The following is a 26,396-nucleotide window of genomic DNA, read 5'->3' on the forward strand; positions in this document are numbered from 1 at the left end:
TTTTTCAGGATTTAATCACTTCCTTTTTTTTCTTATGTAATAAATGATAAAATGAACTGAACATCTTTTTGTTTAAAGGCTCATTTAGTCTGATGTGCACTATATCTTAGAAATGTCATTGCAAGGCTGAACGCTTACAGTGCTCGACTCCAACTTATTTTAAGAGATTTTATGAGGCAACGCATATTCAGCAATGCCAAGTATTAAAGCAATTCAAATTTGCAGAGGAGATTTAATCCTACCTACCCTGCATTCCTCCATGCTCTGGTTATGTGATATATAATAGCTGGATTCATTTATCTAGTAATTGATGACAAATGAATGAATACATCACATTCTTGCAGTGAATAAAGACCCATCCACACTTATTTTCTCTGTGATATAAGAGGAAACACGCCACCTTCCCGTTAGAGTCCTTCACTTGGATGTGATCAGGGATGTAAAAAAGACAAAGCAGCAGTGAATCAAAGAATTAACAGAGCAACATAAAATTAAAAAGCACTGATGAATAAATAAATCCCTGCCTCCAATGTGTGGCCTGGTCCTTGACAGAGCCTTTCAAGTTAAATAACCTTGGCGTAGACGAGCGATGTCAGCAACGAGGGGAGGGCTGATTTAGTTCCAAATCGAGCGTCCGCTTTTAGAATCAAGAAACTATAGGTCAGTCTTGCCGTTATCTCTCGTCTGTGTCACATGTTGTGCAGAGTGTACCGCTGCAGTTCGAAGTGAAATTATTCATGAACCAATTAGTCGTAGCAGTACAGCTTGAAGCAAATATAATTGGGCAGCAATTATGGATTGGATCCTTCTTTGCTAGACCTTGCTGTAAGAGAGGTCTGGTTTTCCCAGGCTAGAACTTTCTGTCATTCCTCTCCCCGAGTGTGAGCGCGAGTATCGGCTGTAGGCTATCCTCACCGCACACAGGGATAGGAGCATGTGTTCAGAGAAAAAGATGTGCAACGCTGATGCCAATTATTTTCTGAGTAACGGCCAGAAAATACTGGAATAGACAATAAATAAAAGAATTAAAATATAAAACATTACAATGAATTTCCTTACATTCACAAATCCATGAACACATGCAGCTCTGTATGTTTCAGTGGGCACGGCATGGCACTAACACATTCAGGGTTATGGCTCAAGTCTCATTAGGGCCACTCATGCTAAATTGTATGCACGCATGGAACAGTAAGCTGCATATGTTGTCCCACTTCCCTGAGATGGAGAGAACATACGGTACAAACCAAGCGGAGACAGAACTCCATCCTGGTTTATTTGGCTTCTAACAAGTGCTTGAAGTAGATAAGGGTACATGTGCTCTTGCCATAGTGAGCGGTGGTGAAGTTGTGTATAAATAAACTGTCAGGTCTGAGACATTACTTAATGAAGGGCATGGCTGCTGAGGCTCTGTGGGAGTCCACTTTCCTTACACAGATTTTGACACTTGAATGGAGAAGTGACGCAATGTGTGGAAAGATGAGAAGCCACGTTTCTGGCTGTGGCTGTGCTGAGAGCACTGGTCTGTGTCTGTCTGAGTGGAAGTACTGCTGTGTGCATGCATGTGTGCATTTAAAGGATAATTGCAGAGTATTACTAATGTTTCCTGCTCTGGCCATCATTTCTATTTATGTTACTGTGTTCATGATGTCTACAATAGACAATTTGGGCAATCATTTTACTGTCAGCACTTCACCTAGCATGTACATCGCCATTATTACAGGCAGGAAATATGGCCAAAGGGAGAATTATCCATTTAGCGTTTAGCTCTCATTCACTTTCAGAATGGATTTTAATATTTTATTGATAACGTCTAAGGCTCTTCATTGTCTGGCTGCTGTTTAGATTTCTGAGACTCTGCTCTGACCCCACAGATATCAGAGCATCATCTAAAATCCTCACTTTCTTAGTAGCTGTACCACAGCACAGACTGATGTGCTGAGCTTATGTGACAATCAACTCACTGTTTTAAGTTGGTTTTATCAACAAATATGCTCCTTAAATGCAAGGATTTCCTCCTCTTTGTTTCATCCCATTGTAAGTTGAATATTTTGGGGGTTTGGTCAACCTTAATGAGGAATGTGAAGTTTTAGGCTGTGATAAAACTTGTGAAAAAGACTTTTCTGGCACAAATGATTACCTGATAATGAGACGAATCCTCATTGGCTGTCCAGTCACATTTAAACTGCTCTCGAAAATGTATTTTTACACAAAGATTTGTATCACTGCAATTGTTAGTAATCCTACTGATTATAAAGTATATTAGGCTTCTTTTTAAAATTGCTATTATTGTTTGTGTTCTTGCCTCTGTTGTGTCTCTGCTTTTAATTTGATTTTAATGATCTCATGAATCTTCTTATTTTAAAAGAACACTGTTCAGACACTGTACACGGCACATTTCCTTTCAAATATGATGTGAATGAGTGAGAGTGGGAGTGTGTAAAATATCTGAATTCATTTCACATGTTGGATCCATGAGTATGTATTGCATTGTGTATGCATGAGCCAGTGTTTGTGAATGTGTACAGTTGATGAGTGTTACCTGACAGACGTCGGAGCGGATGCCAGTCTTCCAGAAGCCCTGACTGCTGAGTTCCACTGTCACCTCACGGCGCATAGTATTCTTCTGACGGATCTTCTGAAGAGCTTCCTGCCAAACAACCAACCAGTCAATTATTGATCCGCTGGAGCACAGCCTACGGGGACAGCTCCCATCCTCAAAAACCCTGCCCCGCCCTCAGCCCTCCCCTCTTTTCACTCCCGCTCTCCCAACAGATAGGCTGGCACATGCAATAAACTGAAACCTCCATGGCATGACACACATGCGGTACAGCGGTGGACAGGAGCAGCAGGGGAAGTGACAGCTCTGCTGGCCCCGGCTAATTGAGGCACTGCAATGGGTCAGCATGGCTGCGGGCAGTGGTGGCGGTGGTACAGGGTGCAGGGAGGCAACCAAGAGCCGAGGCACCTGCCTGCCCATCAAGACCACCACACAAGAGCCTAGAGGTAGCTCCATCAGCAGCAGCAAGAATCATTACAGGAACAAACACACACACAGCAACATGTCAGCCCTACAGCACATAACTGGAAATTCAGTAGGGGCGGTTGAGTTTGAGACAAGAGGGCCCTACAAATAACAACCAAGATGGAAGATGTATTGACAGAGTGCTTCTCCTAAATGTCTGTGTGCACGCATGTGTTTCATTCAACTGAGACGCTATCGACTCCGTCTGAGTTAGCCGTGATCTGCCTAAAATGGAACGCCAGGAATTTTTGACTCGCAGAGGAAATAAGAACAACAAAGGCATGAATAAATAATGCCATCCTACTTTGAACTGTGCATCAAAGTGAACACGCTCGCCCACGCGCAACACATGCATGCGCAACCACACATACACACACACAGACACACAAACAAATCTTTCCACGGACAGCCAGCCACTGTATATGGAGAGCAGTAATCACAGAGAACTGCGAATGATATGTAAATAGTTTGTTATGCAAGGCTTTCTACAGGGTCAGGGAATGGACAGAAGTACAAAAAGTAAATAATTAAACAGGAAGGGGAGGAAGAGAGGTAAACTTTCTGCTGGTCAAACAGACAAGTCACAGCACATTTGACTTATATCATCAGATCCTTCTGCTGAGACGAGTGTTTGGTGTTTGACCTCAACCTGATCCAAAACACAAAGACACCATCTGAAATTCAATGCTGGCGGACGGAAACCGTACGTCTGTTGCATGTGTGCTCCCCTTGCTTTCGCAGGTTCATTTAGATTTATTCTTATCACATTGCCTGAACAATGCAAAGCTGGACAGTTTAAGCTACAGCACATGTACGCAGTCCAAGATAAGATCTCTCAAAACTGCAGCCACGTGTCCATATTCATATTTTCCAGAGGACAAATAACGCTGACCTCCCTGACCTTTTCTCTCAGGCCAAAATGTTCATTTAGGTGAGATGCACATACATTTTCTTTAACATCTAACTGTTTCTATGGAGACTGAAGAGTCTTTGTCAATAGGATGGTTGATCTTTTTTAATGTCATTTTTTTCTTTTCTCTGTATCTTTGCTGGTAGGAAGCTTCTATAGATTGTTTGCAAAAACTTAAGGTCCAACTAAATGAAAGTTCTTGTGAGGAGCTGGGTTCGAGTGCCAAAACCTCAAGATCGAGCCAATGAATGCTGCAGTGGGACAATGATCCTCATGAACAACATCCCAGTCGACACTGGAAAAGACTGAGAAAAACAGTCTTAAGTTCTTGTGTGGCACAGCTGAAGCCCAGACCCGAAACCAAAGGAAAATCTGTGGAATGAGTTGAAGATAGCTTTTCAGAGATGCTCCTCGTACAGCTCGACCGAGCCTGGCCAAATCTGCAAGGGAGAATCAGAGCAAATCCCCAAATCCACATATGCCGAGCTGATAGAGAAGACTCAAAGCTGAATTCACTGCCAAAGTACTGACTTGGGGCTGAATACTTATTCAAATTAGAGATATGAAATAATAAAGTAACATACTTCTGTATTTCATTTTCAATACAGCCACAAAAATGTCTTCTGATGTGCTTTCACATTGTTATTATGGGTTATATTGTGCAGACTGTTAACTAAAAACCAATGAAAACTCAAAGGGGATTTTTTTTTTTTTAAATTGTAAATTGTTGAATCATTCCCAAAAAAAAAAACCTTCAGAAAAAGAATCAGAGGAGTTGAGTATTTTCTGCTTACAATATCAGTGTGTATGTCTGAGGCCTAGTCGAGTCTTTGGCTGAGGGACTTGCACAAAATCCATCTGGGCAACACACACAGGCAGACTGCATGTCCCTCAATGTCACACCATCTCCGCCCACACACACACACACACACATAACCATCCATGCTCTTAGCAGGAGATCTGAAAATGGGTGAAGAGGCGTGCATCCTGGTGTGAAGGCCAGTTCTCGCCAAGGAACACACCTCTGGTCTCCAAGGAGCTCTGTGGATTTGAGACCATGAGCAGAGGTATCAAAGAGCCAGCTGCAGAAGCACAGCATTGCTGTGAACACCTCTGACAGGGTGATTCTTAATGGTAGCAAATGCCTATCAGAGGAACAGATGTTTAGTCTTTCAGTGAAAGACCATTTACACAGGAAGCTTCAGTGTTCCCTCGGGCATTAAATAAGTAGCGATGCCACACTGCCACTGCAGTGAAGAGACACTGACATGGCTAATGCTTGTGGTGGAGCCTGATGGACCCAGTGTGTGAGTGTGCATGTGTTTGGGTTCAGTAATTGCTCCAGTACAGCTTGACAGTAGGATTGTCAGGGCCCGTTAGCCGGAGAGCTTTCCTGAGCTACCTGGGAAACAAGCTAATTGAGCTCTGAGTTCTTGCTCATTATTGGTTCAGAGTGTATCAAACAGACCAAAGGAAGAGACAGGATCTGCAGCACCCTCAAAGCCTCAGAGAGAGAGAGGGAGGAAAAGCTGTAACTTCTGTAGAGAAGTTGTAGCAGTCCCTCCAGGAGAGATATGGTGGGACAAAGCACTTGTGCTCAGCTACTTCAGGCCACACACAGTGTCTGTGCCCTGCAATCCCCTGTGGCTACATGGTCATTACTTTGCTAAACCTAAACCTTTTTCATTCTCGGTCCCTGGTGGTGATTTGACCTTCACACTCAACTCGGGAGAGCATTTACTGCCATCTTATTCTGAGCTGCAAATTCATCTCAATTATGCATTAAAGGACAGGTTCACATTTTTCAAGTTGTCTTAAAACAATAGCGAGGTGCACAGATGTCTATCTTAGACTGCTGAAGCCTCAGATTACCTTCAGAGGAAAAGTGAGGGCACCTTAAGACAGACTCAAACATAAATCAGCTTAAGAAAGATGCTGCAGTACTTTCAAGTGTTTATATCTTAAGTAAAGAGAAAAAGAAAGAAAGCTAAAGACCTATTTCTGAACCAAATCTAAGCCAGAAATGTAGAAACAGTGTTGGAAAGGATTAGGAGGATATCAAACACTTGCAAAAAAACCTGCAAAATTAAATTCTTCTGTTTCCTCTAGACTCTTCAGTGGATGTTGGGTGAATAAATGACAAGAAGACTGCTCATACGTGTAGAGACTGGACAAGTTGTTTAGTCAAACTAAGGCTAGAGTTAACAGTTGAACCATTTGCTACATATCTGAAGCAACATCAGACAACATTTAACTACAATGACTTACTTGGCTAACATGGCACTGATGTGAATATTAATATTTTTGCAATGAAATGCATGAAGATATGACTATGGTTTTTCCAAAAATCATCAGAACCAGAAAATGGTTTTGCCTTTTTCAGTCCTGCCTGTCTCATTTTTGTTTAGTGAAACTGCATCCTTGTTACTTTGAGGCAATAACTCTGACTACCAGCGGCGGGTTCCAGATAAGCTGCATTTGAATCAGTGCACACAGCAGGAATAATAGTAATGGTAATAGTTTTGCTTTTGAAATTAATGGCTGTGAATCTCTCATTTCTGCAGAGTGAGCAAGTGCTCTCTCAGTGTTTCAGCATAACCTTTCATATCTGCAGGAAATGAACATCCGTAAGATTTGAATTGATGCACATGGCACTAAATTCACTATAAAACAATATGCAGGCCACCTGGCGATGTTCAAGTATAGTGTGTGTCAAAGGAAACAAAAAACATCAAAGCATGTTTGTTTTCTTTCAACCCACCTCTCTCTGCGTCAGCTTCTGCTTGTCGATCTGCTTGACCTTGGGGCTGTTGGCCAGCAGGTGGCGTAGTTTCACGTAGCTCTTCCACAGTTTCTGATACCTGCGAGCAGTAAATAAGGTGGTGTCAGGCTGACAGGAGTCTATCTCCCCCTCACTCTCCTGCTTTGCAACAACACATCAATATTTCATCTGCAGCTTGGCTGATATTAAACATAATTTAACAGTTGCCTGCGGCCGTTATTGCATTAGCTGCTTGTGTGTGAGGGCAGTGGACACAGAAGATTCTCTGTGTTTCAGATGTCTACTGTTTGAACTGTGGGCAGAGGTTCACGCACACACTGACTGATGATTTGCAGTTCACCTTATTTTCTTTTCTCTTAAAAAAAAAAAAAACCTGTAAGTCATGAAACATCTGAGCAGCCCTGACACATGGCTCAGGAGCAATCTCACAACCTCCTCGCTCTCATTTTCTATGAAACCTCATTGTCTTTCCTCTCATTTGCATCTGAAAAGAGGCAAGGGAGTTATCGGCAAGGTGACATGTAGCCACCATACTAACCACCTCCCCTTTTTCCCCCTCAACCCATCTCTCCCCCTCTCCTCCTCTCTCTCTCTTTTCAATCAGACCTCCTGATTGATGCACTGAGGGCCGAGTGTGACCGTTCTGCTCCCATTCAGGAGACTTTCTCCTCATTTACCCAGAGTTATTCAATTATGATTGGTGGGATGGAGGGGTAAGGTGGTGGGGTTTGGGGGATAGGATGGTGCATTGATGGAGAGAAAGGGAGAGCAGCATAAAGAGAGTGAAGGAGAGGGAGAGATGAGAGAGGAAGGAAGGAAGAGGAAGGGAGGGAGGTGGGGGTGTACTGTGGAATAGAAGAATTATAGAGCTTTAATAGTGGGGACTTCATTAGAGACTGAGACGAGGGAATGAGACGGCTTTACCGCCCCGATTATCAGCTCACCACCACCTCCGCACTGAAGCAGCCCGAGCGGGCGAGAGACAGAGAGAGGAAGAAAGAGAAAGCGAGACAGAGAGCGAGAGGGAGAGTGAGAGAAAGTCTATCCAGCCTGGGAGGCCCCCTCGTCCCCAATCCGCTCCAATGACCTTTCCACAGATCCGCTGTGTGCTCTCGGGGTAGCTCTGCCGCGGTTCTCGCCACTCCCTGCACATGCTTTCATTAGCATATGCTGCCTCTTCCGTTCTCCTCACCCCTCCTCCCCCACCTTCTCTCTCTCCTGTTTCCTATCTCTAGCCCTTTCCAGACAAGGCATCTGTAACGTTGCTGGCTTCATCTGTCTGCTGCAGTAATGGCTTTGTGACATTCAAACTTAGGTCTCTGTTACCTAAATGTTCGGATACAGCGGCGACGAGGGAGGAAGTGACGGATTTTAAAACTTATTTTGAAGTTGAATGAGCTTTTTCTCTGTGGTTCTATCAACAGTCACCATAAAACACTGCTGTTTTTCACTAGTCTGACTTAAACCCTGAAGAGATCCCTACATAAATCTTCTCATTAATACCATCGTGTTTTAAATATACTATAGAACATATCATCTATAATTATTTAATCTATGATCTGACAGCACCAGAGCATAGTTGAAAATGACAAGATGCTAAGAGTATGATTAATTCAATATCTTGTTAGAAGACGGAACAAACCTTACACTTAATACCTCTCAGAGATGATGTACCTTTGTGCCACTGTAGCCTCGACATTACAACCTAACTCATACATACGGGCTCATACAGAGATGTGATGAAGTGCCACTCACTGAAAACTCAACCTCGAAAAGCAAACTCAAAAAGACGCCCGGCAGGGGGAAGTGTGGAATCTCAGAACGTGGGAGAGCCAATCACGCTCATTTTGCTTTCCTAATGATAAATGATGTAGTTTAGCTTTCTAATCATCTCAAGTATGTGAAAAACGTCAAAAATCATCAGGGAAAACAGAGGATAAATTCTTTAAAATATACCTCTAACAAGCTACCAGGCCTCAGATAAGAAATACGACGCATGGAGGCACAGTGCTCAGGAAACGAACGACTTCACTGTGCAGCCAGCAGAGTGGCAATGTCAGAAAAGTGGCCCAATCAGAGCTGAGTATGTAAATTAGCTGCTCAACTTCAAGAGAAAAGAGAGTCTTTGCTGCTCTGAATCCATACAGTCTGAGGCGTAAATGTGACAGCGTTCAATTCAAACTTGAGCCAGGTTGGAGGCGTTGCAGGAATGTTACTAGATCCCACCCTGGTTAGACTGTAATCAGCTCTGAAAGAAAAGAGAATCTGTGGCTTATTCATTGAGGCCGACATGTGACAGCACGCTCACATGTATGTCTGAAAAGGGGTTCTATATCCTGGTCTCAACCTCCTCTGTCTCCTTTGCATTTTGTTTTCACACATCATGCATGCCTTTCATGTCCTCCCTTCATCCCTTTATTATGTTTCTCTCATGTTTCATTCCTCTTTTGATGTCGTTTTCTGTCACGTTCCATCCCTCCGTCCTGCTCCCTTTTCTTTACATTCCCTGACCTCTGACATATCATCATTCTTGCCTCAGCGGTCACGATGGCGTTGGAGAGAGCTCGAGTGGCGGCACCGAACACAAATGCGTCCAGTGGGCAGCGAGAAAGGAGGAAGACAACACGGCTTCTTCAGTCTCCTGAGTTAATATATGCTGCTGCTGTGTCCAAGGCTCCCTCTCTGTGGCATTGCCGCCGCAATCAACACCGACTCCTGCCCTCGCTACACGCATCATTAGCGGTGGTAGGAAATCCTCTCCACTGGTCTCTTACTACTCGTGTCTGCATCAGCTAATGATCTCCCAGTCCATCCATAAATTTGTCGTTGTCTGCTGCTTTGAGAAGTTTGACATGGCAGCAGGGTGCACAGGGATGAAAGAGCTCGGCGGACAGACAGCTAAAATGTAGCAGCAGGGGAGAGGCGACATTAGTCAGAGGGAGGAAGCAAACTAGTTCTGCCTAAATGGATTTCCTAATGATCATCCTCTTGTTTGCATCTTCATCACCACCATTTTCCCCCTGTACCTCCCCCTGACTGTTGTGATTGAGACCAGATACCTGAGTTAAAAAGAAATCCACAGGTTTAAATTTAGAATGAGTGCGCCGAGATGAAGTTGTGCGCTGACTTTTGATTGGTGCTCGGCGTGGTGTTGTCGCATCTCTCTGAACACCTCAGAGACCGCAGCTCAGATGATCTAATACACTGCTTTTGTTAATTATGCAGCAGCACAGTACAGTATTCCCTACTGCAGCCCTGTGGCATGTGTGTGTGGTATTACTATTCACGAGACATAAACCACAGCAGCTCCCACGGCGGAGGCACCCAGTGGAAACCTGGGACCCGTGACGACGCATGTGAAAATGTCATGCCACTCGTTTTCACATCCTTCTATTCCCCTTTCCATCTATCTGTCTATCTCCCCTCCTCTTCGACATACGCTATTCTCATCCTCGTCTACGCGTGACATGAAGGATTCTGTCGTCACAGTGTCCTGGGAGAGCGGTGGTGAATAAGGAGAGGAGGGATCGAGGGAGGAGGGACGCAGCGGGTGGCAGCTATAAGGAGAGACATCTGTGCTCGGATGGCTGGTCGACATTTATGTGTGTGTGTGTGTGTGTGTGTGTGTGTGTGTGTGTGTGTGTGTGTGTGTGTACATCTGTGCTTACTGAGGGTCTCCGGCGTAGCTGAGCTGAGCGGGACGGATCCCGAAATGAACGATGATGGGGAAGGTGATGACATCCGGGTTGAACTGCTCCCGGTCCAGTTGGTCGATCCGCACTGAGCTGGGTTTCTGAGGAAAAGGAAGTCAGTACAGTGACTCATGTTACAGAAATAACCACATTCACATAGCTACGAGGCAGCCATCTTTCCATCATCTGCTACCAATAGGTGAAATAACAAATAATCCACGCCAGCAGGGTCGTCTGTCACAGGGGTATAATGAGATGAGGCCCAGATTCAGCTTGTAGCAAGCGCACAACAGTGATAAAGCGATGTCAGGGGTGGCGAGCTAACTTCAGACGCTCTTATCAGGGAGGAGATTGACAAGCAACATGTCCTCAGCTGACTCCCAAATCACAGCTAGCCTGTCAGGCATTTTGTGAGATCAGAGGAAGGGGCTGTAGCGCGAGGCGTGATGAGCTGCACGGCAGATGGCTCAAGGCTCGAGCTCACCTTGACATTAGCCGCGCTCGCTCGTCACAGCCTTGCATGCAAACTTTGATTTGCGAGCAAGGGGGTCACCAACTTTGATTCTGCCTTTAAAGCGACATAATCAGGTTTGATTGGCTTGATGGAAGGGCTTGATGATTGCCCTGTTTACAGTCCCGACACAAATACATAGTAAATGCTCATTTTAAATTACCAGGCCATTTAGCGTCTACTGGTTCTTTACATGTTTTAATGCGCCATGGCTGATTGAAGGTCGATGACACCCGTGCCCTCGTTTGGAGGCCGTGCCACTGTGTGAAATAATCACTTGAGCGTGCCATGTTTGATTGGCATCGGACACTTTGATTTGGAATACTCTGTGACCTTGACATCACACAGCAGGTGAAGGCTCCACAAAATGAGAGCAGGTATGAACTGAGCTGGGCTGCCTCGCTCTGAAAGGACATTTAAGTGATTGGTGAGCACCAACTATTGTATGTTTTCAGTGCAAATATACTTATTCAATCAACAGAAAATGAATCAAAAACTACTTTGATGATTGATGCACACCTTTGCACATGTAGCGTCAGTTCAGCTCACACCGTACCCTCACGTTTTAACGTCTTTGTTTATCATCTGGGATGTGAAAACATCAGGTCAGAGAAAGTAAAAGTTGGCATTTTGGTCATAGCTCAGTTAGAAAATCTAACCACACCACAGTGTCTCTCCTGCCGGGCTGCTGACAGCACTGTCAGCCAGACACGGGAGCTGAGGGTATTGCAGCGGCAAGAAAGAAAAAAAGTTGTGCTGGCCTGTCTCACTCTGTCCGGCACTGCGCTGCCCTCTGGTTCCACCAGCCGTCTTTTTGAGACAGGACTTGGCTTGTGAAGTTTACAGCCTGCCACACTGTTACTCTGTGGACTGAGAGTCGACTCGTGGTCTTTCTGGGGACAGGCCTCCTTGTGATGGTTTTTTTTTTTACAATATTTGTTTACAACTATTCTATTTGTTTCTAAACTTTTACTATAAGAAATCCCGAGTGATAATGAAGACGAGCATAGCTGACCACTGCCACAGATAGCTCCATTTTCAAAGTAAGAAACAGAGTAAGGCTGTATATATGACCTTTTTAATAGACTCTGTTTGACTGGCAGACCAATCTTTAACTTGAGTCTAGGGATGGAGGACTATTATACACCCACCTATGTGGAAAACCAGACAGCAACAATTCAGGTCCTGCCAGGAAGAGCAGTTGACTCAATAACTCACCCACGCCAAAGGTTACACAATCATATTCACTGTTCATATGCAACCTTTTAGCTAGCAGTGACATTTTCACCTTTCCCCAAACACAATTACTGTACATCCTTTAAAATATGGGCCAGACAAGAAGGTGAGCCAACTTCACCGTGACATAAATGCTTCGGCCCGCATAGTGTTGACGACAGCAAATGCCCTTGGGGATAATAGGTGAGGTTGCTCATGTCACAGGCTAACAGGAACAGCCTTATTCCTGCGGTGTCGGGGTTGGGGGCGACAAATGCCCTTGAAGCGGCAGACAAGGCCACCTCCTGTCGTAACAGAGAAGCTGAGGCCTCACCATGCCCGGGTTGGTGACGATCATGCCCTTGCACTCCTCCGCGTATTTCTGCCACTCCAGCTCCTCCCACTGCAGCATGTCTGCAATCTCCTCCTCGGGGACCAGCGGCTTGCTGCTGCGCAGCAGGTAGAGCAGCACCTGATGCATGGACAGCACCTCCTTCCCGCCATCTAAGTAAAAAACAGTTAGAAATATAAATACCGTCAAAAAATAACCAGATGATAACACAGTTAATTGAAAAAAGCTGCAGTTTGAGGACTTTTTCCACACAGGAAAATGTTTCACTGAGCTTCCATACAACACATTCTTTCAGTGTTCAAAATCCTTGGCCCCGTATCAGCATTCATGTTGGAGAAAGTCTTTGTTTTCATAAAAGTATCTCACCCTGCCTCACCTCTGCCAACTCTGAGCTTTTGAGCCAATATTACATACTGTGAAAATGTCCCTGCGCATTACAATTGCATTGTTCAAGGAAACGCACAGGTGAACACAGGCGCTGATGAAAGGTCGCATGGCGTACAATACGTGGAGGCACATAATGGCACCCACATGGAATAACATTCAGATCTGTGTTGCAAAATCAGGATGGAGCTGACAGTCGCATATGAATGCACGTGCGGAGAGATAAAGCCGAGCACATGCAGGCGATCCACCGGGTCAAACAGAGTCAGTTTAATAGACACTCATGCAAAATTGATTGACCTCCATTTATGAGTGCGCACATGAACGGACACACAAAAACCCACAGTCCTCTCAGTCCTGGAAATGCATTAAGACAGTAACAAATGCGCACACACTTTCACTGTAACTTTCAAACACACCATCATCATTCTCTCACTGTAACTCCCTGTCTCCTCTGTTTCTCTTTCTCTTTACAGATCACATCAGAAACATCGGCTTGGACAGTTGGTTTTTTTTGGTGCTTTTGTAAAAGAGGCAGATAAGTGTTTGTAGCGAACTGAATTGGGAGAGCTAGGAGAGAAATTGTTTTTTGATGGAAAGAAGGTTGGTGGCACGGCTGTCATAACAAACTCTGTGGCAATATCATAGTGCACCAGCACCATCATGTGTATCAAAGATGAATATCATGCAGCTGCACAGCTTCTCAGGCTTTGTAAGAGAACCTCCAGAACATACCACATACTAACATTAACATTAGATGTAGAATTGGTTGGAGTAAACATTACTGGACACCTGCATCCTTTTTCTTTTCTGAAGGATGCTTTCGTGGGAGAACTGTGCTACCACTCACCACCAGAGGGAGACAGAGAGCACAGCAGTTGAGGCTCTGTGCAGGTTGTTTAAGAGTCTTACCGGGTAGGAATCGGACAAAACGGGGCATGAAATGGAACCGCTGGCATCCAGAGGCCTCGTTGTCAAACTCAGGACCTGGATGAAGGAGCAGACTTTTTTTTGTTTTTGTTCATCTGGGCAGAGAACAGCCTTTCACAATAAAATCTAACGCCCTTTTCACACAAGTTAAAGATTACAAGTGTAAAGGTTTAGCTGGAAATTTGGAATAACTCACATTTATGTTAAAAAAAAAATGTTCATTGTTTCGTTTAATTGTTAAAAATAAGAAAATTCACTTTGTTCCCACTTGCACTGTGAATGTTCACTGGTTGTGTTCAATGAAGTCATTAAATATAAAGTGTTATTGTCTCATTAGCTTAAACAGGTTGTGTTTGTCTGGACTTGTGACTGAGATGAAGATCAGATCACATTTATGAACCAATGAATGCAGAAAATCAGGTAAATCCCAAGGATTCACTGACTTTTACTTCGCAATTAAATGACACAGCAGTTGAAGAAATATATGTTTATCAACATAATGTCCATGGGTCAGGATTCGCTAAATATTTTCCCATAAAATCAGAGCGAAAAGGGGATCTGACAGTCGACCGGGGACCTATTTCTCAGTGTAAGCGCTTCTTGTAAAATCACTGGCCGTTCTTTTGGGAGTCCTACCTGTCAGGTTCCAGTCATAAAGCTCAAGAATGTCCTGGAACAAGTAGGACGCGAACAGCTCCAGGCCTCGGACACAGTAGTTCTGGACACAGGAGAGAGAGACAGTAGTTGATACTGTACAAGCAGATAAAAAAAGGAAAAGTGCCTTAATGTAGATATGACTGATAAGTAAATCCAGTTCTCTAACTTTATCACATAAGCCACCTTATCGATGTAATCAACTACTGCAGGTTAAAAGGAATCTCCTCTGCCTCTTCTAAAAGGATTAGCACCTTCGCTCACCCAGGCACCGAGGTGTGAGGGTTACGTGTGGCTCAGCTGTGCTCAGACTCAGCCGTTTGAGATAAAAACAAAAGGGGTGAGAAAGGGGAGAGAAAGAGCTGCGAGATAAAGTGGGGTTTTACTGACCTCCGGTGTCATCTCCTCTATGAAGTGAATGGTGTAATCTATGTTGAAGCGGATCACACGGCACAATGGAATCTGTGATGATGAAAGGAACAGAGGACGGGGAGAAGAAAGGACGGGCCGACTCATTACCATGGCGTTAGGCAGAGGTTACAGCTTTTCAAGGAAACTCATTAAAACCTCAGTCTCTGCTGCCGAGCTCACCCGCAAAATGGCGCTCATGGCCCGTACGCATGTAAAGAAAAAGTACGTTCAACGCCCAAGAAATCCCTCTTTAACTCACTGAAGCATGTATAAACACGCACAACCTTTTGGTCAATTAAAAACCCAAAACATGCACAGACACTCAGTCCCACAAATCACATGCCTCCACACACACACAGGCCCGCACCTGACTCTTGAAAATTAAGTAACTCAAATCTCGCTAAACAGATAAGCCTGCTCTTCTGTGTTTAATCTCCCTAGTTACACGGTCTTTGTTGTCAGAGCGCAGGGGTCCATTTTAAGAGATTAACCTGGGAGTCACATTCATTCTTGCCCATCCCGGCGGCTAACTAGCGGGGGGCTAATATCACCACGCTCCGGAGTTCCTAATCCCCACACTGCCACGAAGCATTTACCCCAGCTTTTAACAAGGCCTGCTTAAATTATCCAGTTCGAATCATGCCTAATCCTCAGGGCTCTTTTCAAGCTAGACGGATATTGACCAAGTAGTTTATTATTCAAACATTCAGGAAAAACACACGCACATGCCTAGACGCTGACACACACAAGCACATCCGGACACAGAAATATTCACACTTTGAGCAAAATCTTCAAGATACAGGGTTCAGCTGTCTCCTGTCGATTTCTCATTGCCTTTAAACTTCCTCCTTGGAGGAAAAAAAAAGGGGAAAAAAAGTCAAGCGCACAGCTAAAATGGCTACAGAAAGAAAGGGTGCTTTTAAGTCACGACCTCTCTAATGTTTGACAGTCACTGATGGGCCTTCAAAAGTGAGGGAGAGGGCTCCGCGACAAGGTCAGCACAGCGAGAGAGAGGCACTTTGTCCAGGCAACAAAGAAGCCGACCCGAAGCCAAAAGCCGATTTGAAGTTATTTTTTGAGGAGAGCGGAGTTAAAGGAGGAGGGGATTTTTCACTCAAGACGCTGATCTAAATTATGTGTCGCCCTAACATACATGTAGGAGGAGGAGGAGTGGTATCATATGTGGCCAGTGCAGAGCTGCTTGGCCTGTGTGTGGAGAGAGGTAATAAAAACCAATCACGGACCTGAGAGAGTTTCCTGTAGGCAGGCTCAGACATCAGAGAGAATAGAATTTACAGTAGACGTGGGTGGAATAGCAGGACTCTGGCTTATATCTGATTAAAATATTACAGAAATATTCTTATGGTAACATATACATATGAATATAACAAATGTATTTCAATAATTTGTTGAGATTTCTCCTTACTGTTCCTCCTACATGAGGTTTTGGTCTTCAGGTCTTAGGTGAAATTGTATATAATACATGCACGCATGTATTTGGGTGTGAAATGACTCCCTTAACCTTTTAATTTTATCTATGTGAGGTTTAACACGAGTCACACTCAGCCTCCGAAAACACAATGTGAAAGGAACTTTGAATAAATAACAATGACATCAAATATGAAAAACAAGCACAACTGGGAAAGAAACGACTGTGGAGTTACACCCACCTACTGTCAGAAAATCTGAAACTACTGTGGTGTGAAATTCATGGCTTATCGTCTAACAGTTCAAAGCAGGCTTACGTTCGTGAGAGGTGTGTGGGAGAAAAGAGAGAAGCCTTCAAACAGGTACTCGTGGTCATCGTACTCGATCACCGTCGGCCTGTCGGTCTGAAACGACAAACAGAAACCACAGCTGGATGAATATTGGAATATAAACAGGGATTCTCTCATTTTAGGGTCTTGACAAAAAGAGACAAATTCATACCAGGAAGTTAGTAGGAGGAGACACAGTGATCCTGTAGTGAAACAGTTTTCCTGCGTTGTTGTTCATCAGACGACACTGTTTCACAGACTGAAAGAGACACAGCTAAGTAAATATAGCACATCATGTATGTTCTTACAGCAAACTGGAACCAGTTGTGAACATAAGGTTCACTGGCATCAAGATGAGTACAACCATACTGCTATTTACATTATAAACCCATAAAAAAACTAACTAACTGACTAGTAATTTCCAGGCCAACCACGACTGTAGCGAACAATTAGTCAACTATCTGACTAACAAGGGAGCAAGCCCTGTTCATTGTCCAACCCTAAACTGATTTTTAAGACGTAACATGACTTCAGGTGCTTGTAAAAATTGCTGGTGAGTAGAAATCTACAGCACTACAACCAAGATTTACCAGCATTTGCCTTTGCCATAGATTTAAACTCTTATTAAGTGCTTCATTAAGGTCATCGGTCTCTACTGGCAGTGAAAAACGTCCTCCTAAACTAGCCACAAGTAAACATCTCACACCTGTGGTTAATACAAAGGTGATAAAACAGCTTTGAGATTTGTTGTTCTTTGTTGTCTTTTGTTGCTGTAATGTGTTAGACTGGTCAGCTGAAGGCATCTACGTGGGTGTTTTTGTTCCAAAACACAATAAGACAAGAACATGAGTCATGACAACCAGAGATTTCAGCAGATGCCAAAATAATCAATGAATCACTGGTATAGAGCGATTCGCCTGCCAAATTCTCACAGATGTAATATCATCATTTTGTTCTTAGGGATGATAAAATCTTACTTCTTGTCCCTTTAATACAATAGAAACGGCCTCTGTATAGAGAATACATTTAGGCTGACTAGAATAATGTCCTTGCCCCTGTGTGGCACAGCTTCAAGGTTATGAAAGGGTGATTTATTCACAGCGTGTCATACCTCCTCCCCTGGGTAGATGCTGTGGCGGATCCCTGTACGTCTGGCCTTGGCACTGCACTTACACAAGGGACCATCATTCATCTGGACAGAAAGAAAATACGTAAATCAGACACAACTGCTCCACTTGCCATGTATAAGGCAAGAGGTGGAGGTGGGGGGGCTGCTGAACATTTTATTCTTCTAAACTGCACAGTCCTGACCTTTATTTCTTCACTGGAGTTCTGAGTTTTTCCTGTGTGATAGCGACAGGAAAACTCTTTAAAAAAAAGTCTTAACTCTTCAACAAGACACGTCACACAAAATCAAAAAGTGCCGGCCTACATCTGAACTACATTTAAAATTTATTGACAGTGATACTTATGCATATTTCAAACATTTCAGGGGCTGGAAATTAAACTCATTTTAAGGAGAAACAAACTCTTCAACACTGTGAACGTTTTGCAAATTGCATATTTAGATATCAGACTTAGAACTGCCTCGTCTACTGAAGCAATATTTATGGGAATGTTTTCAAATGCTCCCAGAGACTTGAACTTGCTGCTCTCAATAAAATATTGCTGGAAATGCATTAAATATTTGATGAAGTATTATATCTTGATGTTTATCTACATTATACACCAATATCCCAATGCATTCTCTCACTATACTGAGGCCATTACCTCTGGACCAGTGTTTTTTTCCCACTTGAAAGAGGGACACGTGTACTGGTCCATGTTGCTTTAGGTGTTGAAGTTTAGATTCTTCCATCTCTGACTTCTACACAATTCACTCAGACTTTAAAAAATGAAGTATGTGATTAACCGCTGCTTTATTTAGATTATTTTCCCTGTGTTTCTTCCCTGTACTTTCCTGATAATGATTTTTCTGCCAACAGCAATTAGCCGTTAACGCTAGCATTAACAGGAATTAAAGCCATATGCATTGCAGACTGTAATTACTCTAAATTACCTCAGCCTACCTCACAAATACCAACACAAAACAAACTGATATTGACCAATGACCATTTTTACATCTAGCATTACTGCAGATAATGTATTATGTTTTCTGTTTCAGCTCTTTATTTCTTTGTTTTAGGCTTGTAGCTAACTACAGATATCATTTTTCCTTAGTTAGGGTTAATAGAGTTACAGCAGCTTATACTCGTTAACTAAAAACTCATTTATATAAAATAGCTCATATATGCGACTGCATGTTCTGCATTGCACTACACACTCACTCTGCTTCAGTGATAGTTGGATTAAAGTTTCTGCTGTTGCCTTAGGAGAAAAACCTTATCAGCACTATTTCAGATAAAGCTGTGAAATTAGAACTGTGTTTAAATTCAAGGGTTGCAGGTTTAATTTAAATGAAGTGGATTATATTATTTACTTGTGTTATTCATCGGGGAAGTGCGTTGGACTAGCACTGCTTAAATATCCTGGCACAAAATGAGGCCCAGTAGCTGTGGTGTGCCTCATGCAGGGGCTGTTTTCTGAGTTTTAAGACTTCATCAGACCTGTTTACAGTTAGAGAATCTAACATCCCTTTGTTAAGACAGACCGACCTGTCCTGGGTCGTTGTACCACAGCTCCTCGTGCAGGCGGTCGGGGTGAGCTTTCTTTCTCTTGATCTCGGCGATGACATCAAAAACCTCTGAGTCAGAGCTGCTGGAGCAGGTGCTTCCTTCACCATCTGACTCACAGTCTGAGTCACTGCTGCTGTCGTCTGGGAACCCAAAGTCCAAAAAGGTCTTTAATCATCAGGACGTTATAGGGCTGACAACTGAAACATAATTCGCTGAGCCGGAGCTGGTCGAGTGGTTAAGCTCCCCTTGCTCAGCTGTGCCCTCACAAAGTATTATACACCATAAAGTCTCTGTAAAGCAATCTGTCAAAATGCTTTCAAATTGTGCTCACTCTGTCTTTGCCAGAGGAATCAATTATCCACTCAGTACTGATGATACAGCAAACCTTCATTGCTTAATGTTTCTTTGGGAAACAAATAGATTTGAACATGATTTACCAATCACTATGTTAAGATTCATAGTTTAAATACTTAGTTTCTACTTTTCCGACCATCTGCAGACTTAAAAGAGGTCAGTTGCCAATACTAACATCTCATGTTTTCTTTATTTCTCTCACACTTGTCACTCCCCTTTACCAAGAAGAAACCTCCCACCAAAAATGAGGATTATAATTACCATTCAGCCGAATAGTTTGCAGCTTTTAGCTGAGCAAAGTCTTCAATTCTTATCAGCATTTATAAGTTGAGTACTTTGACTGTGAAGTCAGTGCCCGGAGCAACATATTTAGCAAATTAGATCTCCCTGAGCGAGACTGATACTATTGCAGTGCTGAAAGAGACAATCAAGCTGACAGTCCTGCAGATAACATCATAAACACTGAACTTAATCTCTGCCTCAGTCTAATGCACTGCTGAGAAGACAGCAAGTTTTTATGCGCATGAACAACAAAAGGTTGTCGACAGATGTATCAACTGGTTGATTGTTATTTAGCTGCCGCACTTATCCAAACAATTTAACGCGCTTACAAAAGTAACAAGACAGTGAGTGTGAGCAGGTACAAGTTTCAATTAAGAAATCAATCGCTGGCTGCTGGAGGGGGAAAAAAAACAAGTGAGGTTCAAGGCTGCGAGATTAAAGCAGAAATTACACCCTGGGTTACTTTACATCACACTCAGGGCCTTTAACTTCATTTATCTGCTTTAAAAAGTCAAAAAAACTATGTAACAGTTCATTTGAAATATGAAAAATCTTCCTTTTCTTAACTGTAACAGGACAGTGACTATCACAGTAACAGTCCTGTGATAAATCCTAGTGAAACTGTGGTAAAGAGGTGTTGATTTAACTGGATTATCATTTTGGAGGATGTAGTTTGTGGTGCTATCAAACTGTACTGCATTTATTATTATGTTATTTAGCCAGGCCCTGTCTGATTTGAATTGAACAAAACACAGACATTAGTTTTGGCTACGTTTTCCTTATACACTGACAGCTGAGTGAAGTTTCACAGCACCACCCACCTGGATCCTCATCCAGTTTGGTCTTGGGTGGCTCCCATTTCGGTCGAGCATCCTTGGCTCGCTCCTGTCTCCGCCCCAACTCTTCCTCAAAGCGCTCGTACAGGTCCCGCAGTTTACTGGTCCCCACGACCGTAGAGTCTCCCTGGATTAAACCAAAGCAAATAAAATACATGAAATCTGTGACAGAAGTTGTGTGAAATGTTAAATAGAACGGTTGTAGACTGAGAAAGGCCTGGCCGGTACGGTAGTCCAGCTGGTGTTGTAGTTTTTTAAATGTATGGGCCTTTACTGGACAGAGAGCAATAGATCAGAGCCACAGACCGTCAGTGTGATTCAGCACCCAGCTACAGTAACTAACTCCCACAGGTAGCATCCTCGCTGTGACAGCAGAAAAGAGAGAGACGTAACTGTAGTAAATCTGCTCATGGACGAGCAAAGAAATAAAGTTAGGCTCCACCTCGACATTTACCTTCACTTTAGTTTTACTGAAGGACTGAAGGACAGGTCAGGCCTTTGCCAGAATGTGTAATTTGTAAGAAGAAAGTAGCTGAGGACAGCATGGAGCAAGCATTCAGAGACTATTGGTAAAGGTCAGAGTTTTAGAATGGAAAAAGGAGACTGCACTATCCAAACGATTCAAAGACATCAGAGAAGCATTTGAGATTTGAGAGAAGCATTTCAAAGCCTATTAGGCTGAAAACATTTAGTGTTTTGAGCGAAACTAATCCAGCTCCTTAACAACACCATCAAAGGCACATTTAATAAAATAGCAGGCACAAGATTAGAAAAGTTTCCTTTGGTCGTCATTCAGATAAAACCATATCGAACAAGTCTGTCCTCGTTGTTAATGAGCAATCTGTTACATCCAATCAACCAAAACAAGCCACTCACTTGTCTAAACTACCTATAACAAACTGCAGACAATAACACTGTTAGGGCTGTAGACTCTGAAACTTGCAAAAGAGCACTCAGTGTATAATAAAAATTAGATAGAACAACAAACAATTAGCAACTGAATATAGAACAAATACAATTAAGACCAAAGTGCCACAGTACCACTTGGTCCATGGGGTCGTTGGAGTAGTAGTTCTCAGCATGGGTGCAGCGGATCCAAGCCGGTTTCAGCAGCTCCTCCTCCTCTTTCTCATCGTCCCCCTTCTCTTTCTCCTTCTCTCGTTCTCTGTCCCGTTCCCTCTCTCGCTCTCGGTCTCTGTCGCTGAAGACCTCCTCAGAGTCTCTGCTCCTGACGGAGGAGTAGCTGCGCTCTCTGCTCGGCCCCGAGGAGCCCTCTGACCTCCTCTCCCTCTCCTCCTCCCAGCGGCCGCGCTTCCTGTCTCTGCTTGTGGACCGACTACAATGGACAAAAATGGGCAAGTTAAGGTCACATGTTGACACCTGAGTCAGCTCCATCTGCTACATGAAGACTGAGATTTTCTTGAAAGCAACACAATAATCAGAAAGGAACTCTGCACATTTTACATGTAAAAATAATGTACTAATCATTGGGGAAGCTACAAAACCAGCAAAGATAGATGTATAATGTCCAATGGTGGCTCTGAGTTTGGAGACAAAATGCCTGTACTACATCCGGGGTGTGGACTTTGAGAATCATGGGCCAGGATGAGTCTTACTTTGGATGCTAAGGATTTTGTTTTCCTGTTCCTAGTATGCAAATTTAATGGAAATGTGCCTGTGCTCTAATTTTCTTCACCTCACCACATAAGAATCACAATAATCAATGCAACAACAACTCGTCATGACACAGGAGCAAGTAGAGTATTCAGTAACAGTTCAGTTCCGTACACAGCTAAAAAAAAAAGTGACAAAAACAAAAACATATTTATCTGTAAATGTTTCTAGAGGTTGAATGAGGATTGGTATTTAACAGCAGCTTTAATAAGACAAATAAGGGACAACGTTCCTACCTCCGAGGCCTCTTTCTGTGCCTGTCAGGTGACTGGGATCTTCGGCTTTCTCTGTGACGATGCCTCTCCCTGTGAACAAACGTACACAAAGTAGTGAGAAAAAAAATCACTGCACATTGATCTCATTCAGGAGAGTGCTGTCTGTTTGTACCTGCTGCGATCTCTGCTTCTGTGTCTGGGAGGGGTTCGGCCTCTGTCGTACTCAGGCCTGTATCTTCCTCCCTCTGGCCTGGCGCGTCTGTCTGGACTCCTCCCACGATCTTTCCTCTCTCCAGGAAATTCCATTTTGTGCCTATCGCCATGGCTACCGTAGCCGTAGCCCTTCTGCCTGTGGTCATCGTGGCGATATCCTCTTTCTGGAGATCTCCTGTTGTCCATGGGTTTTTCGTACTTATACTGCCCCCCATGCCTGAAGCTGTGGTCTGGTTTGAAAGAGCTGGGGCTCTGTGTGTAGCCAGGGCTGAAGGTGGGAGGAGGGAAAGGAGGGTGGGGAGGATGGGGGTAGTTCATGGAGTAAGGAGGGTGGTAGCTCATGGACTGAGAAGCCATGGGGTGAGGCATGGGAGGGTGCGGTAATGGTGGTGGGGGCACAGGTGGCATCATGTAAGGGTGGTAAGCATTCTGAGCAGACACCTGGGACCCAGGTGTTGGACCCCCTGTGGAGCTGGGCAATGGAGGAGGTGGAAAGTTCGGTGGAGGCTCTAGGAAGCCCTGCCGGACTGGGGGCTTGGGAAACGGTGGGCGGACAGGACACTGGTTAAGAGAACTGGGAGTCTGGGACGGTGCTGGAGGAGGGTACTGCATGAAGTCAGAGTGCGGAGGCATGTAGCTGCTGTTTCCGATGGTAGCCTGAACTGGGGGGAGTCTGTGGATCGTAGTGGTACGGGGGTACAGGAGGCTGGGGCGGGGGCGGCCTCAGGTTGGTGGGCCGGTAGCTTTGAGGGGAGCCGTGCTGGCCTGGGGGCATTCCTCCCCTGGGACCCCCACGATCTTGATGGAAAGACATGACTGTGGACGTGACAAAAAAATCAAGTTAAAACTGACACTCACTTCATATCCCCGCACGAAACACAACTGGAAGTAAACGTGTCTAAATGATAGTGTCATTTCCTTTACTTGTATTTCTATCTATCATCATTCCGATAAAGCCACAACACCGGCTCTGAATATTGGTGGCTTCCCCTCTTAATTTTCCAGTTCAAATAGTTCAACAGAGGCTTCATTTTGATTTTCATTTAGTTATGGTTAGAGTAGCAGAAATGACCAGTTTAATTAGGTTTAGGTTCATTTCAGGGGAAACACAACACTATTTATTTATTAACAGCAAATCAAAGAAGAGACACTTGTTCCTCTCAGGAACAGCAAAGCTTTATTTATTCATAAATAATATTTGCAATGGATCTAGTTAGTTCGCTTATGTGTCAGTGTGATGGTTACTGTGTGGGACTGACTCATCTAGTTATGTTTTTGTAGTTTAATAACAGGTGCTCATGTCTAAAGATATAAACGTAACCATCTTTATCAAAACAGCCAAAAACAACGGCGCTGAGCTGTTTAATATCACAGTGTCATGTAATTAGAGCTGAAAGTAGCGCTGAAGCTCCGTGTTCACGTTTACCACATGCAACATACAAGCTGAACATCATTCAATTGGTTACCTGCACTGCTTCGTTAGCTAGCTAGCTGGCTTTAGCAGATGTAATTCACCAAAGCATGCACAAAGGCAGGGGAGTAACTGAAAGCAACCAAGTTAAAGTTAACGGTTAGAAAACAGTCAGTCCGCGGTATTAATAATAAAATATGATTTTATGATTATGAATTAATATTAGCGGCTACGTTAAAGCTCCACTTGCTACCCGGTACCATGTTAGCAAGCTAGCTAGCACATTATGCCGGGATGCGCGCGGAGGAAATTACCCTTTAAAAAAAACAAGAAGCGCTAGCAACAGACGCGTATCATTCCGTTTTCACTGCTGGTTCACAAACCTACGATTAAAGCGGTCTACATTTCCTTAAACTTCTTAAACTGTATGATGTCTGGTGGTACAATGAGTTACCTGGTGGGCGTCACGTTTTCCGACTGGTCATGTTTCTAGTCGGAACGGTGACGGAGGGGGACGAGGATCGACCAATCACATTCGGCAATTCGGCCGTTGGCCAATGAAAGGGCGAGTCTGCGGTTCTGCCGTGTTTCTCGTCGAGTTGTTCCTCACTGCAGCACATAAACAAACCACTTTCTCACCGCTTGTTACTCAAATATAAAGTATATATATAAAAATTGTCGATTTCATCACTAAATATGGTCACTGCATGTTTGTTTTTAGAATTATGATAAAGGCAGCGGTGTGTTTATCTTTGCGCACTTTCATCACTTCATTTATTTAACGCTAAAAGCCCTTAAATTAACATTTTTGCTTATTCTGATAGACTTGTTTATTTTTATACCTTTTAATACACTGATAAATGCTGCATTCATTAATTTAACACATTTGAAGCACACAGATTAAGCAGAACAATACACAGTATTTCATTAAAATACAGTAAATAATAATAGAGAGACATAAAAGTCTGTCTACAAGGAAAATATTCCATTTGTGCTGTAAAGACTGCAAAGCACAGATAAACAACAGAGACTCTGCATTCTTTAAACTTATACGATTGTTTTATTTGGTAGGATTAATGGATAATATCCTAGATACATATCTGGATTTGACTCAAGTGTACTGGCTTGTATTGTCATTATTTTTCTTTCTTTAGTCTGGCAGGTGTATGAATTTTCAAACTTTTTTTTTTTGTGGTTAATTAAAAAAGAAAATAAAAACACAGTTACTGTGTACTTACGCAATATGTCCACTAGAGGGTGGCAGAGGTTCTTTTGAAAATGCATCACAATGAGTATGTACATCATTACCATGGCAACTCAACACTATCATTTCCAGAATGAATGAAGCACCATCAGGACCACACATCTAACACAGTACATGTATTTCTTAAGGCTAATCTCTGTTACTGCATTCTTAAAGAACCTGGGGAACATTTTGGCTTCAATCCATGCAACTCCTACATTATTCTGAGTGGAGGCGGTGGGGGTGGGGGCTGATTAGACCTCTGCTCCGCATTGATCTGAGCCTATCTGGGGAGATGTTGGTCTGAATACATCCTCACAGCCCACTTGTTAACCTCAGTGTGTGGCAGCAATGCCGCACCCTCTGCTGTGATGTTGTGCGCCACATATTCTCCCTGGTTGAATCACTGTGGAGGAGCAAAGTTAAAGTGCACAAGCCCACACAGTTTGCTGGAAGGAAACTACTGCACTCTGCTCCGACCACTCATCGCCTGACTCGAAAGATCAGGTGTAAAAACATTTACCATGTGCACTTGTTAGGAGGACTAGCGACGCTGTGAGGCCATTTTTCTTTTGACCTCTTGTCTGCTTTTTCTCTAGTTGTGAAGCTGGAGCTGTTTTCAGTTAAAACATAGAAAGGTTACACTTAAAACAATGAACCAGTTTCAGTAAAGTATCAGTAAATCTTCCAGCCTTGGACCTTACCAGTGCTGTTGTGGCTGAATGGCAGCAAATCCCCTCAAGCCAGGTCCCAAGATCATCTGGAAACCTGAAACCAGAAGAGCGAGGTTATTAACCAAAGACTGGAGTATTATTTGATTGATACACGTATATCTAATGTTGAAAAGCTTATGATATGAGCAATTATTAGGAC

General features: G+C 43.5%; 1 protein-coding gene across 1 annotated transcript in view; it reads right to left on the reverse strand.

Annotated features, from left to right (window-relative positions):
* drosha (drosha ribonuclease III) overlaps positions 1–24,863 on the reverse strand; it is an 80,672-nt gene extending 55,809 nt beyond the window's left edge. Inside the window, 17 exon segments of the mRNA XM_051066715.1 lie at positions 2,540–2,647; positions 6,694–6,793; positions 10,383–10,507; positions 12,467–12,636; positions 13,781–13,855; positions 14,435–14,516; positions 14,843–14,914; positions 16,609–16,695; positions 16,793–16,879; positions 17,732–17,812; positions 19,275–19,435; positions 20,753–20,894; positions 21,809–22,103; positions 22,678–22,746; positions 22,829–23,518; positions 23,520–23,685; positions 24,735–24,863. Coding sequence (XP_050922672.1) covers positions 2,540–2,647; positions 6,694–6,793; positions 10,383–10,507; positions 12,467–12,636; positions 13,781–13,855; positions 14,435–14,516; positions 14,843–14,914; positions 16,609–16,695; positions 16,793–16,879; positions 17,732–17,812; positions 19,275–19,435; positions 20,753–20,894; positions 21,809–22,103; positions 22,678–22,746; positions 22,829–23,518; positions 23,520–23,683 — 2,508 coding nt within the window. The 5' untranslated portion in view covers positions 23,684–23,685; positions 24,735–24,863.
* Between the last annotated feature and the right edge of the window lie 1,533 nt (positions 24,864–26,396).

The sequence above is a fragment of the Lates calcarifer genome, linkage group LG24, assembly GCF_001640805.2.
Source record: "Lates calcarifer isolate ASB-BC8 linkage group LG24, TLL_Latcal_v3, whole genome shotgun sequence".
Lineage (NCBI taxonomy): Eukaryota > Metazoa > Chordata > Actinopteri > Centropomidae > Lates > Lates calcarifer.